The sequence below is a fragment of the Patiria miniata genome, unplaced genomic scaffold, assembly GCF_015706575.1.
Source record: "Patiria miniata isolate m_02_andy unplaced genomic scaffold, ASM1570657v1 HiC_scaffold_14, whole genome shotgun sequence".
In the NCBI taxonomy this organism is placed as follows: domain Eukaryota; kingdom Metazoa; phylum Echinodermata; class Asteroidea; order Valvatida; family Asterinidae; genus Patiria; species Patiria miniata.
The window spans coordinates 10,668,478-10,683,876 of NW_024037052.1; the positions used below are offsets into that span (position 1 = coordinate 10,668,478).

At 44.1% G+C, this 15,399-nt stretch overlaps 1 protein-coding gene across 1 annotated transcript; it reads left to right on the top strand.

Annotated features, from left to right (window-relative positions):
• Positions 1-302: 302 nt before the first annotated feature.
• On the top strand, positions 303-1,433 carry LOC119721770. The gene is made up of 2 exons (XM_038191729.1): positions 303-411; positions 768-1,433. The coding sequence occupies exons 1-2, from the start codon at positions 382-384 to the stop codon at positions 1,170-1,172; spliced, it is 435 nt and encodes a 144-aa protein (XP_038047657.1). The 5' UTR covers positions 303-381; the 3' UTR covers positions 1,173-1,433.
• The last annotated feature ends 13,966 nt before the right edge of the window (positions 1,434-15,399 follow it).

Here is a 15,399-nt window from a genome sequence, read left to right on the forward strand (position 1 = left end):
TTGCAAAGGTTAAGTATTTAAAAGTCGGACAGGGTGAGCGCAAGCATAGATGTAAGCAGAAAATATTGTAATGGCTGTCGCAAAGGCGTCTCTGTCAAGTCGATCGGGAGTGGGCATTGCAAACCAACGTGTGAGCTGGCGGGCCACGCTCGAGCGGGCATGGTATATAGGCCCTGGTTGTAAATCAGCCTATCCGGGTTTTAGCCTTTGAACAAAGGTGGGGCTCAAGTTTTTGTTTTCATAGAAACCTGTAAATGCCATGCATGGCGTACAGCGTATAGTGCAGAGCGATACGTGAGCATTGAGTCGTTGAGAATAGGCGTGCTTCTGTAGTGGGCAGGTAGCCTATACAGTTTGAAATAAGACAGTTCTACTCCTTCCATGATGAGCGAAGCATACGATATTGTAGAGGTGAGCCGACCCACTATTTGATGTACATTACCACAGATCTTTTAAAGGGCATTTGAAGGAGTTTAGTGATGATTTAAGTAAAGCAGGGTTAAATTAAATAATTACGGAAATCATAGTAGGTTCTCTAGGATGCAGTTCTTGGGGAAAAACACAAAAGTGTTCACGAAGTGTTTTATAACGATATTTATGTTATGAATACATATATAACGGCAATGGCAAAAATAAATATAACGACAGTTATATTAACAGGAAGAACACACACCAGTAATAACATGAAGACATACACATGTTGGTGTAAAGGTATCTATCTCCCTTTCAGTTTAACTAGATGAGTTCTGATTTGACACTCTTTCCAGGAAAGCGAGGAGGCGTACGGTGCAGCAGGGGAGCCATGCTCAAAGATCTTTCGTGGCCTCTGCTCGAGATACAAAATCTCTGCCCGATGTTTTGAGTGTTTAGTAGAGGACGGTTGGGACGACCCGAGTCAGTTCAAAGATATGAGTTCTAGTTGGAAAGATCATGCTTTAGCGCTAGCTCCAAATGGAGGTCAGAAGCGTAACATCGAGATGATGTTGGAAAGGGTTGATGCTGGGCCACTTGATGCGGCAGTACCCAAGGTCAAGAGAATAAAAATCGCCTCTGTGGACGTAGCACAGCCCCCGCCTGAAGCTGGGATTGCATCAGCGGCGAGCAGTGAACCGGACCCGATTTCATCGGCTCCAACGACATCTCAGGTAACCACACACATTTCACGAATGTAGCGTCATAGTTTTCAAAGTTCAATAGATATTCATAATATTTGATGGACTGCGCATCAGGGTCCATAGATTTAGTCTTGATTCTGGGGCAGTTTAGGTAGAGGAGAGCCTTGAATTGTGCATACAATAATATTATTAAATGATGAGAGTAATAATATTAGCCATACTTTCCATCATCATATTGGTAGTGGCAGTTGGGATAATATGCTAGCATATACTGATAATCATTGTTATATTAATGTTAATGGACAGTAATAAGGCAAAATGTTTATATATTAAAAAAAAAAAAAATTAATTACAATAATTTATTGTAAAATAAAGCGTGTATATGCGCCATAGATAGAAAGCTTTCCGAATCGAAAATGGAACACAATTATTTTTCATAGCCCAGAGCATTAAGTATTATAAGAGATATTCCATAAGTGTCGGTGTGGATAGGAGTGTATGCATGGGTCGTCCTGTTCGAATTTTATGAGGTCTAAAAATACATTGTAGAGCGGGACACAAGTAATTTAAAGGAAAGGTTTGGGTGCAAGGCGTGGTTTGCCAGGGTCTGTCATGGTTGAATAGTTCGGAGTGTGTTTAAATAGTGCAAGACTCAGTAGAAAAGCCATACAAAGTCCAAATGAACTAAGATTAAAGGCCAATTCGAGAACAAAAAGAGTGTTCCATGAGTCCGGGAGTCGTTTAAAGAGCAGATCAAACGACTGGGGATACCTGAAGAGCGGTAAAAGGGCTCCGGGTTGTCAAAAAACAGACCAGACTACCAGAAAAACCTAAAGAGCGGTAAAAAGGGCTCCAGGTTGTCAAAAAACAGACCAGACTACCAGAAAAACCTGAAAAGCGGTAAAAGGGCTCCGGGTTGTCAAAAAAACAGACCAGACTACCAGAAAAACCTAAAGAGCGGTAAAAAGGGCTCCGGGTTGTCAAAAAACAGACCAGACTACCAGAAAAACCTAAAGAGCGGTAAAAGGGCTCCGGGTTGTCAAAAAACAGACCAGACTACCAGAAAAACCTAAAGAGCGGTAAAAAGGGCTCCAGGTTGTCAAAAACAGACCAGACTACCAGAACAACCTGAAGAGCGGTAAAAAGGGCTCCAGGTTGTCTAGAGAGCAAACCAAACTACCAGAATAATCGGAGAGCGTAAAAGGGCTCCAGGTTGTCAAAAAATGAAGGGGGGAAAAAAAAAAATACATAAATAAATAAATAAATACCAGAAAAACTTGAAGAGCGGTAAAAGGGCTCCAGGTTGTCCAGAGAGCAAACCAACCTATCAGAATAATCGAGGAGCGGTAAAAGGGCTCCGGTTGTCTAAAGAGCAGACCAAACGACTAGAAAATCCTGAAGAGCGGTAAAAGGGCTCCAGGTAGTCTGAAAATAAACCAAACCACCAGAAAACCCGAAGAGCGGTAAAAGGGCTCCAGGTTGTCTAAAAACAACCAAAACGACCAGAGGCTGAAGTAGGTAAGAGTGCACCAGGTTGACTAAAAACACACCAAGCTACCAGGAAACTTGAAGAGCGGTAAAAGGGCTCCGAGTTGTCTAAAAACAAACCAAAACGGCCAGAGGCTGAAGTATCTGCGTTCCAGGTTGACTAGAAACAAACCAAAGTGACCAGAGGAATCCGAAGAACGGTAAAGGGCTCCAGGTTTACTAAAACAAACCAACAATTAACCAGAAGAAGAAGAAGAAAAAAAAAAAATGTAAATTTTAGTTGGCAGCATGACATTTATTAGTTGATTCAAAACGAGTCACTCTTGCGTACAGTGCAGTACGGTCATACAGACCGAAATATCCGTAACGAAGCTTGAAGAGCGTGAAAGTTAAAGGCTCAGGGCATGTAAAGAACAAGTTTGGCTGAAAAGTAAGATCGCACGTTTGAAGCCTGGTGATGACGCATCTGAGGAGCCTGCGGAGCAAAAAATAGGCTCAAGGCTGTGCAAAAAACAACAAACGGGGGACGCTCAAAGTCGTCCAAGGAAAACTATATTTCAGTTTAGCATATAATTTGGAGTTTGGTTGGGGTAACACGGGCAGGTACGACCGGAGAGCGTTTAAAGGGCTAAAAGTCGTCTATTTGCTATTATTTGGGTAATCATCAAATGAGGTGTGAAGCTATTAAAGTTGCGTGCAACATGAGGCTTAACAATTGGTTAGTAAGTGATGAATAGATCCGGATCTTATTTCAAGACGGTGGATAAGTGGAGAGTCCTAAGGAGTGTGAGCACCGCAAAGTTGGCCAGGGCAGAGCATTGACGGAGTCGAAGTTTGGTCAAGAGAAAGGGAACGTGAAGAACGTTTAAACAGGCTCCAGGTGGTTAAATCGCAGGCGTTTGAAATGACATATATATTTATATATATATATATATATGATGTAAATACATTTGGGGGGGAAAAAAAAAAAAAAAAGGCGTTGACTTTGTAAATGTGCATGTAATCGACTCGAGGCTGTTTATGTTTTATTAAACGCAAGTGTTATTTGGAAAATCCAGAGACCACAGTTCGAAGGTGAAACGTTGTGAGGCTCAGGTTCCCCAGGCACGGCCATATTTTTTAATCCGAGTTTATTTATAAAGCAAAACCCCGGAAACTAGAGGTTTTTTTCCGTTTTGAATGGTTTAGAAGACTTGAGGGGTTTAATTAGCGACTTCGGATTGCGGTGGTCGGGGCTAGCAAAGGGAAAACGAGTACACAAGAGAAGGGTTAAGACATGCGAACCAAGGGAGCAGGCAAAGAGGAAGTAAGAAAGAAAAGAACACGGAAAAAAATAAATATACAACAAAAAACCAGTAATAAATGAGGAGGGAGTGATTACGGTTCGTTTGGCAATTGTGATTCAGGCCAAGTCAGCTCTGGAGGTGCACAGACCAAGGCGACTAGAGCTACTGAAAGCCTGTACTGAGACGGGATACGATAGCAACGTAGCCTACGTCATGTCTTTGCTTCGGAAGTACGTCGAGGAATTTGGGCCACTCACGGCAGAAGACGTGAAGGAGAAGCAGCTCTACGTAAATCTCCTGGCGGAATGCACGAAGCACGTTGAGGCAAAGACTGAGGGGGTTGCTATGTATATTTACAAATCCATCACAGGGGAGGATTCCGACAAGCGGCTTCGCTTCGCCCGAAAGCACCTGGGCTTAAATGTGTAGTAGCCTGAATTCCTTGTATTATTATTGGCAGCTGCACTTACGCAACGCGAGTAGCCAAGCGTGTCCTTTGTCTTATAAAGCAGCATTGGTTCCATGCACGAGCCCCCAGTTCCGTGTTAGCTCAACCGGCAGCAAGACAGGCCTACATCGTCACGCTCCGCAATTCAAGTCTTCTTATTTCATTCATATTTAGTCCGTGAGTTTTTGCTTCGTTGCCGTAGTGAACCGGTTTGGCAGTAGCATACAGCTAATAGGTGAGCTACGGTGACATCGCATTTAATTATTACCTTTACCGATAACCCAGGTGGTTCCTTTTATTTTTTTCTTCAGCATTTATAAGTAAATACGAACCTTATTTAATTTTCATCGGCAAGAAAATACTGCCCAGATTATCTTATAATTTATAGACAAAAGCCTGTCAAATTTTATTTCCCTTTTTGGCAAAGTTAGCCACATAACGTAATCTTTTTGGCAAAGTTAGCCACAGAAATTATTCAATTTATTATTCTAATTTGGCACCCACAAAATTGGTGACCCTGACATTCGAACAAGAAGTATAATTATGCCTACACAAGTTCGTCAATTATTTGTTGCTGATTCTAGGGCTTATTCATTTGATCAGTATATAAGACCTGCTTTCAGTAATTTGAGTATAGATTTCGTCATTCAACGTGGTGCCACACTTGACGATCTTGTGATACCAACTTTGACTAAATTGCGTAGTTTCGGTGATTTTTATTTTACTATCATAAAGCTAGCTGCCGGTATAAACGATCTTACAGAATTTGTGCATTGTGCCCATTCTCGTACTAAGGTTTTACAAAAATCCAACCTTTCTTTGGATGGTTTATTTGCAAAGTTTAACCGCTATAAACAGCAAATTCTAGCTTGTAGGCCAACAACAGTAATTTCAATTGTTACCATTCCCTCAGCATCTTTTGCCAAGTTTCAGGCCAGTAAGCATTTATCTTCACCCATTTTGTCTGTTGAAGAACTGAGCTATAACCAAAAACAACTGGATTTTTTATTAGACCAAGCTAACACACGTATTCGAGAATTCAACAACGAAGTACAGTTAGGAATTAGCACACGTACACTCTCGTGGCATACCTCTATCAGAAAGCCAAGCAAGCGCAAAAATAGATCAGGTCATCACAATACATCGTTACGCAACGACTTCTCACAATTGTATGACGGCCTGCATGCCAAATCCACATTGAAAAAAGAAGTGGTACAACGAATTGTTTCGATCCTTTGAATTGGATGCGCATACTTTGCTAAGGCATTTAGACGCGCCACAATAGTGCTATTCATTGTATTTGATTACTTTGAAATTCCTGTTCCACCATTTGAATCAGATATTCAGCAGGGTTGTTTGTTTGTTTCTATAAAATCTAAGGCAACAGACTATGGCGACAGAGGAGGAGAAACCTCATTCGTCACATGCACAGCTCGGCAATCAACAATACGCGGTTAGTTTAAAATTGCCGCCCTACTGGCCAAATGATCCGCGAGTTTGGTTTGCCCAGGTTGAAGCGCAATTTGCGACGCGTGGTATCACACAACAGCAGACAAAATATGCATATGTTGTGTCTTCCTTGCAGCCAGAAATAGCCCTTGAAGTACGAGATTTACTTTTACAAGCTCCTGGTGACCAACCTTATGACAAGTTAAAGGAAGAACTAATCAAACGTACTTCGGCATCTGAGCAAAAACGCTTACATCAACTTCTAATATCAGAAGAGCTAGGCGACCGAAAACCCACACAACTTCAATTACTAGGTGATCATTCATTAGAAGAGAGCATTCTGAAACAGTTGTTTTTGCAGAGGCTCCCTACAAATGCGCAACTTATCCTCGCGCCCACAGGTGATACAGTATCAATCGATCAACTGGCCATTATCGCAGATAAGATAATGGAAGTCACACCAGCTATAGGGCAAATTGCAACAGCGGCAGTTGTTAAACATACCGATATTTCTGAGTCCTCTGAAACAACAGATTTACGAGAAAAGGTAGAACAGCTGACAAAACAGGTGGAAGCTCTAGAAAGCCGAATTCGTAGCAAATCTAGAAACCGCTCAAACAGCCGTGACAACCGTGGCCGCGATAGTAAAAGCCGTGAACGTCGCCCAAGGTCGCCCCTTCCAATTTCTCATGAAGGTGAGCATTGCTGGTACCACTGGCGTTACGGCGACAAAGCCCATAAGTGCAATCAGCCGTGTACTTACAAAAAGCAGGAAAACGACAACGCCAACAATTAACAACGGCGGAATTGTCTGGCAAGTATCGAGCAAGTCGCCGTATTAGTGTCACAGATAGGTCTACTGGCATTCATTTCTTAGTTGATACCGGTGCTGATGTAAGCGTTTTTCCAGTTCCGATTTCTAAGAAAAATGGACCTTTTAAATGTAACTTACAAGCGGCAAATAAGACACCAATTATGACTTACGGTGAAAAATCACTGACTCTCAATTTGGGACTAAGACGTACTTTTAGATGGATTTTCATCATAGCGGATGTTAGCCAGCCCATATTAGGTGCAGATTTTCTAGATCATTTTGCATTATTGGTTGACATAAAACGCTGTAGACTTGTTGACTCTACTACCTCACTTTCAATTCCAGGTTTTTATTCGTCAACAACTACGCCAAGTCCATCATTCAGTATCGATACTAGCAAATCAGAATTCCACGCCTTGCTAAGTCAGTACCCTAATCTTACCAAACCACGATACTGTACTACCGACGTCAAGCATGACGTAACCCATCACATACGTACAAAGGGCCCACCCGTTCATGCCCGTCCACGTCGTTTAGCACCACCTCGTTGGAAAATTGCAAAGCAGGAATTTGACCATATGCTCCAATTAGGCATAATTCGACCATCGAAAAGCAGTTGGGCTACTCCCTTGCACATGGTTCCGAAAAAAACTGGAGATTGGCGTCCTTGCGGCGATTATCGCGCTCTTAATAGTTCTACTATTCCTGATCGCTACCCAATTCCTCACATTCATGACTTCACCACATCCTTTATGGTAAAGTCATATTTTCCAAGATTGATCTAGCGAGAGCGTATCATCAAATACCAGTTGAACCTAGCGATATTCAAAAAACGGCCATAACAACACCATTTGGTCTGTTCGAATTTACTAGAATGCCCTTTGGTCTTCGAAATGCGGCGCAAACATTCCAACGCTTCATTGATCAAGTATTACGTGGATTACCGTTTGTATATGCATACATTGACAACTTGCTTGTAGCCAGTAGTACAGTAGAAGAACATCGTTCTCATCTCCATGAACTGTTCCAAAGATTAGATGAGTTTGGCGTAGTTATCAATTCAGACAAGTGCGTATTTGGGGTAGAAAGTGTAAAGTTCCTAGGGCATTTTGTTAGTGCCGAAGGTGTCACTCCCATACTAGAGAAAGTTAAGGCCATCAGAGACTTTCCAGTTCCCAGTTCCTTTCGACAAGTGCGAAGGTACTTGGGCTTAGTGAATTTCTATCGACGATTCATTCCGTCGTGTGCTCACATTATACAGCCACTTACGGATATTCTCAAAGGCAAGAAGCACAACAAGGCTATACAATTATCAAACGCTGAAATTGCTGCATTCGACAACAGTAAGGCCGCACTTGCGCAAGCTACACTGTTGTCACATCCTAGCCACAATGCTCCTTTGAGTCTCACTACTGATGCATCCAATGCAGCTGTAGGCGGCGTACTGCAACAATTAGTTGACTCCACTTGGCAACCACTCGGGTTTTTCTCGAAACGGTTGCAACCTGCAGAAACAAGATATAGCACTTTTGGCAGAGAATTGTTGGCTGTATATTTGAGTGTGCGACATTTTCGACACATGTTGGAAGGTCGCGATTTTTGTGTTTTCACTGACCACAAACCACTAACCCACGCGTTCAATACAAACCTGGACAAGTACTCTCCACGTGAAATCAGACATCTAGATTACATATCCCAGTTCACAACTGATTTTTGTCACATAAAGGGAAAAAAAAAACGTAGTCGCAGATGCACTTTCGCGTTGTGTGATAGACACATTGAACGTGGAACCTTCCAACATCATTGATTTGGACCAAATTGCGGATGAACAAGAAGGGGATGAAGAGTTGGAAAAACTTCGAAAATCAACTTCCCTTCAATGTGTAGATGTGCCTTCTCATACTTCAGAGAAAATGATCACTTGTGATATCTCAACTGGTGTAGCTCGACCCTATGTACCGTGCAAATTCAGAAAGACGGTATTTGATTCATTGCACTCACTATCACATCCAGGTATTCGTGCCTCACAACATTTAATCACAAGAAGATTTGTTTGGCCTTGTGTAAATCGAGATGTGAGAGATTGGACTAGATCATGTTTAGCGTGTCAGAAAGCTAAAATTCATCGACACATTGCAGCTCCGATAGCTACTTTTGCTAAACCCGATTCACGCTTTAGTCATATCCATATTGATATTGTAGGACCTTTACCACCATGCGATGGTTGCGCTTACATTTTGACTATCATTGATAGATACACACGTTGGTCAGAAGCTATTCCAATCCCTAACATCACAGCCGAGACAGTCGCTAAGTTTTTCATCAGTAGATGGGTTGCTATATTCGGCGTTCCAGCATTTATAACCACAGACAGAGGTTCACAATTCGAGTCACACCTGTTCAATCAACTTGCACAACTGCTAGGCGCAAAGCGAATAAGAACCACCGCATACCATCCTGTAGCCAATGGCTTAGTAGAACGATTCCACCGTCAATTAAAGGCAGCAATCAAAGCTACTGATGATCCAAATCATTGGGTGGACAGCTTACCATTGATCTTGTTAGGCATTCGCACTGCACACAAGGCGGATCTTAATTGTAGTACCGCTGAAATGGTTTTTGGCACTACTCTTACATTGCCCGGCGAATTGATCACTGTTTCACGAGACAACACTGTTCCAGATCCTAGCAATTTTGTTGATAAATTGAAACAACGCATGGTTAAACTTCAACCAGCACTAACGAGACCCACGAAAGCCAAATCTTACATAGACAAAGATATTAAAAAGTGCAGTCATGTTTGGGTAAGAGTGGATTCAGTGCGAAAACCATTGCAAGCGCCTTACAAAGGTCCTTTTAAGGTTTTGGAGCGTACAGATAAATATTTTATTCTTGAGGTAAATGGCAAGCGAGATTCAGTGAGCATCAACCGACTAAAAGTGGCATACTTGGAGCAAGATTTCACTAATGATGGAAAAACAGTGTCACAACCCAATAGGTCAGCTAGTGTCAAAGAAACAAAACCACAACAATATCCAGCATCAAATGAGAAAGCAACCCGCACGACTCGTTCAGGCCGGAAAGTCCATTGGCCTAAACGATATGTTCAAGTAATAAGAGATTAATGTAAATATGTATATATCTATAGAAATAAGTTAAATCATCCTCTGCCTCCAGCAGTTTAGGGGGAGGCTGATGTAGTAGCCTGAATTCCTTTTATTATTATTGGCAGCTGCACTTACGCAACGCGAGTAGCCAAGCGTGTCCTTTGTCTTATAAAGCAGCATTGGTTCCATGCACGAGCCCCCAGTTCCGTGTTAGCTCAACCGGCAGCAAGACAGGCCTACATCGTCACGCTCCGCAATTCAAGTCTTCTTATTTCATTCATATTTAGTCCGTGAGTTTTTGCTTCGTTGCCGTAGTGAACCGGTTTGGCAGTAGCTAATAGGTGAGCTACGGTGACATCGCATTTAATTATTACCTTTACCGATAACCCAGGTGGTTCCTTTTATTTTTTTCTTCAGCATTTATAAGTAAATACGAACCTTATTTAATTTTCATCGGCAAGAAAATACTGCCCAGATTATCTTATAATTTATAGACAAAAGCCTGTCAAATTTTATTTCCCTTTTTGGCAAAGTTAGCCACATAACGTAATCTTTTTGGCAAAGTTAGCCACAGAAATTATTCAATTTATTATTCTAATTTGGCACCCACAAAAAATGCGCCGCCGTCGGAGGTGAATAGAGGCAAAGCAAAGGCACAGGGTGGACCTCAGGGGTTCCCCCGTCAAGGTTTTCGCCCCAGATGGGCCTTTGGTGGTCAGCAGCCGCGTCAATCCTTCCCAATGGGTTCACGTGGCGCAAGATCTCGGGGCCCATGTTTTCGGTGCCAAAAGAGAGGCCATCTTGCTAGAGAATGCAGAGAAATAATGTAGAAGCAGTATGGGAGTTTGTGAGTTTAGTGGTAGCTAGAGGTATTGACAGGTACTTATAATTATGTACGTTAATTAATGAAAGTATGGCGACACGTCACAAAGCCTGGTTCGGACTATCGCATTGAGCTTGAGTTCAGAAAGTGTCATTACGGTGTAGTTTAAGCCAAGGTTTTGATGGCATGAATGAAAAGGGGGAAAAGGAAAAAAAAAAAAAATGTAAAGAATAAAACAAAAACAAAAAGATAAATAAAGAAAGAAAGAGGTAAAAGAAAAAGAAGAAAGAGAAGAAGAAGAACTAGGACAGGAAGAAGAAGAAGGAAAATAAAGAGCATACCTTCATTGAGTTTTATCGAATTTGCGGTTTCCCTTTGTATCGCATTTTGTTGTGCATTTATTTACAGGCGTACAAAAAAATACATGGGCATCTTAAGCACGCATACGTGGGAGCGTTCGTCAGGTCAAGATTTCGATCCGAACAAGGCACAGGCTATGAGACGAAGCATGGGTGATTACTCTTGGGTCGATATGTACGGCAAACCAGCCGACGCGCCAGACGGGTCGGCTCCGGATCCCGCAGATGTTTTGGCTGGGATTCGTCAACCAGATTTTAAGGCTCTCCGTTTTAGGGATCCCGCTTTGTTTGTTGCGGGTGGCTTGAACGACAGTGCGGATGCTTGGGAGGATGTTCTGGCGGAATGCCCTAGTACGGGGCGCCTAGTTCGACAGTGGCTTAAACATGGAGTTGATTTATTTGAATTTTTCCAGCACTACCAAGGGGAATACAGGGGAAGGTCTTTTGACTCAGATATCCCTCCACCGATGTATTTCGCGAACGCGCCAAACTGCAGGCAGTTCGTGAACTTTATTAACGAGACCATTACTAATCAACTCATAGAAGGGTCAGTGGAGCTCGTAGGGCCGGTTGATCTGGTTCCTCCTCCCAGATGCGTCAATGCTTTGTCAATAGAACCAAAGAAGCCCAGGCTGGTACTGTCAATGAAGGGTCCAAACTTATGGTGTAAAGATAATCCGTTCAATCTTGTTCCCCTGGGAGACATTGCTAAGTCGATTGACAGGAATGGGCATTTTTCAGGAACGGACGATGCGCAGGGGTATAAGCAGGTCAAGTTGTCTCAAAGGTCCAAGACTTTCTGTGGCTTCGAATGGGCCGGTTTTTATTTTATGGATACGACGTTGCCATTTGGGTTTAAGAATAGTGCTTACATTTATACCACTGTTGGGTTTTGTCTTTCAACGTGGTTGAAGAACAGAGGCATCCACACCGAAATATGGATCGATGACCGGTTCATTGGGCAGAGTAGCAGCGTGGCTGGGCAGGTTACGGACTAGCTTATGAGGTTTACCCCTTTGATTGTTTACAGGGTGTCGCCACGCTGGAGACGGCTTACATGAAAGCATCGAGGGCGTTATATGCAGTCTGCTATATGCAGATGCAGTTGGGGTATTTTGTGAATCTCAGCAAAAGCCAACTTCAGCCGTCCTCAAACATGATTCACCTGGGTCTGGGGATTTGCTCAAAATCCATGTCCTTTTGGATACCCGAAAAGAAAAAGATATCCTTTGCCGAAGTGAGGGAGGGAGTTTTGGCAGATAACGCTGCACTACTGAAGACGATGCAGCGTTTTGTTGGCAAATGCCAAAGCTTTGTTTTGGTTTTCCCGGCGGCTTCATTGTATATCAGGGAGTGCTGCTCATTTATGCATCAGCTTGATGACGTCACCCCCCTCGTCCTCACAGAGTCAGTTAGGAAAGAAATACTGTTTTGGCGGTTTGTGGACTCCTTCTCAGAGCCCATCCCTTGGAGACAAGAGCGGCATTTGAATTTGCATCTCAGTTCAGACGCATCCGGCTACAGATGGGGAGGCGTGTTGATGCAACACACAGGCAACGTCGCCTTTGGGGATTATTGGTCACCTGAGATACAGGGCATAGTTGACATATGCTACAAGGAGGCCCTTGCTTTGTACTTTGTTTTATTGTCAGTCATGGATCGCCTGTGGGATCGGAGGGTCAAGGTTCAAGTTGATTCCCAAGGTTTATATCATGCGTGGACCGGTTTGAAGGCAAGGTCTTTGGCGCTGGCACAAGTCCTAAAGCTCATATTTGCTTTGACCCTGGAGGCGAATTTCGCGTTGCAGCTCGAATGGGTATCTTCAATTGACAACATAGCCGACGCTCCGTCAAGAGAGATTTCCTTTGCCGATGCCAGGTTGCCAGCGTCCCTGTGGCTTTTTCTCCAGAGGGAGCTCGCGGGGAATACAGGTTTTACATTCGATCTTATGGCCTTACCCTCCAATGTGCCCAGGGGTTATGATGGAAAGTCACTCAAGTTTTTTTCTAGATACCCAGTCCCTGGTTCGGCAGGCGTTAATGTGTTCGCACAAGAGTGTCCCCGCGGAGAGCAGTTGTATGCTTTTCCTCCCTTTGTTTTGATTCCGTCTCTCATCAGGCTTTTCTGTGAATGGGGAAACGTTACAGTGTGTATGGTGGTGCCGAAACATTCTCATCCAAGGTCTTGGTGGCCTAAGTTGAGGTCCTTTGCAATGCAGTCAGTGCGTTTGGCTGAGCGGGGGCAGGTCGGTGTTCTTGAGTATCCTTCAAAGAGCGGATATGTGAAAGCCTCCAGTGGCCTTCCCTTTGAGTTGTGGGCGTTCAGGTGTTTCTTCCCCGGCGATAACAGCATGATTAGAGAAGTGAACCCCATAAAGCAGCAATCAGTTCTTCTCGTTGCGGACTCAATGTTCAGGGGACTTCGTGGTTTTGGGTGGCCTTCATCTTTGGAGGTCAATGTAAAGGTAGAAGGAGGTGCAAAGATGGAGGTTTTGTGCCGGACCTTAGCCTAGAGTTGTCGAGACCAGGTTCCAAGCGTGGCAGTTTTGCACGGGGGTATTAATGACTTTAGCAGACTGAACGCGTGCGCACCCGGGGTGGCCGAGCTACTGAGGGTATTTGAGATAGCTTCCAGGAGGTTAAGGACCCAATACCCAGAGTGCGAATTTGTGCTGTCATCGGTATGCCCAACACGTTTGGATTCCGTCAACCGATCGGTAGCGGTTGTTAATGTCGCGTTGAGGAGACAATGCGAAGCGGCGGGTTGGCATTTTCTGTCCAACGACTATGTCCCACAACAAGACTTGGCGGATGATGTTCACCTGACGGTCTGGGGCAAGCTAAAGCTGCACCGAAAGCTACAAATGCTGCTGAGGGCAGTTTTAAGCCGTCGTTTGGGCGTTGAGATACCGATCAAGGGTTAGCAGCTAGAGGAGGAGTTTAGATCGCACTGCAGGTTGAGTTTGGTAACCGGTTTCCCTTTGCTTTCTGTTAAAGCTTATCCATATGACAGCGAGGCTGCGGGGATTGGATGAACGTCTGGATGGATTACCTTATAGCAAGCAGAAAAGGAGTTTGGTGAGGGGTCTTGAAGTTTTTCTAAGTGAAAGTCATGGCTCCGGTTACTGCACTGAAGGGGCGGATTTGGATACAACAACACCGAATGACGTGGTGGCGTTTTTGATTGATAGAGTGGCCAGGGGCAGAACCCAAGTCCATAGGCTCGGCTGTACGAATTTTGGGAAGCACGGGATTTTCGATTGTGGATGCCAGCGGTGTCTTGCGGCGGGAACGGTAGACTCATACGTGGGGCAGCTCAGAGCATATTTCAATTCAGTAGGTAGAACTCAACCTTGGCGACAAGACGGATCCTGGGGTAATCCTTGCTTCTCTTTTCGAGTCCGTAAGTATGTCAAGGCTATCCGACTAGAGCAGGCACAGGCGCATGTCACACCACATCAAGCTATTCCCATATTCTCCGACAAAATAAGGTGGTTAGCCGGCGAGATCAGGAGGCGCATAACAAATTTGGACGGCAGCAGAAACCGCTTTATCCAGCGTTACATTTTCTACCGGGATCTGGCCTTTTTTCTTTGTTTGTGGTGGGCTGGCGACCGAGCGGCCGACCTCGGCCGTTGTAAAACTTGCGAAGTTACCAAAGTTGATGGGAAGGACCTTCTTTTCAACCACACGATGGGCAAGACGATCCGGCAGAACAGTTCATCGCTCATAATAATTCCAAAATTAGATGAGGTGGAGATGGACCCTGCAAGGGCAGTCGAAGAAATGGTCGATTTGGCGATGGGATCGGGTGTCGATTTGTCAGACGGGTATCTTTTTCGGCCCATCTCCCCGGACCGGACGTCGTTGGCAAACAAGCCTTTCGCCGGAAGCAACCCAAACAATCGTCTAAAACTCTACTTCACAGCTTCCAATGACGCAAGCGACATTAATCTTCGAGCACACGGGAATAGGGCTGGGGTCGCAGCCACTCTGCGGATCCTTGGAGCGACAGAACAACAGGTCATGGACCATTGTAAATGGGCGACGCAGAAGACCTTCAAACACTACACCGAGGTTGAGAAGGTCTCAAGGATGCAAGGAACAGTGCAAATGCTCCGGGAGGCGGTGGCAGGGAACGACACAGATATTCCTGCCGCTGATCTGGCGGGTAGTTTTTACCGGGTCTTAAATTCAAATTTCAGGGCTGAGAGGGCGTTCCCGGGTTTGAAGCCATAATACAGTGATACGTTAGCTGCAAAAAGGATTTTCTAGCAAAGCAGTTGTCTTGATCTGACGTCTGTTTCAATCGGCTTGTAAATACAGGTGTACAAAGTTAGCAGTGAAAAGATTCAATGGCAAACGAATAATAATATTACTGGCGTTTTGGGGAAGGACGGGGGATATTAATAAAACGTTGTGCTCCACGCATTTGGATGTATCAAACCTGTACTTTATTTTGGTAAGGGATGGGTGAGATATGGGGTAGTTATGGGGTGATTTTCAAGAGG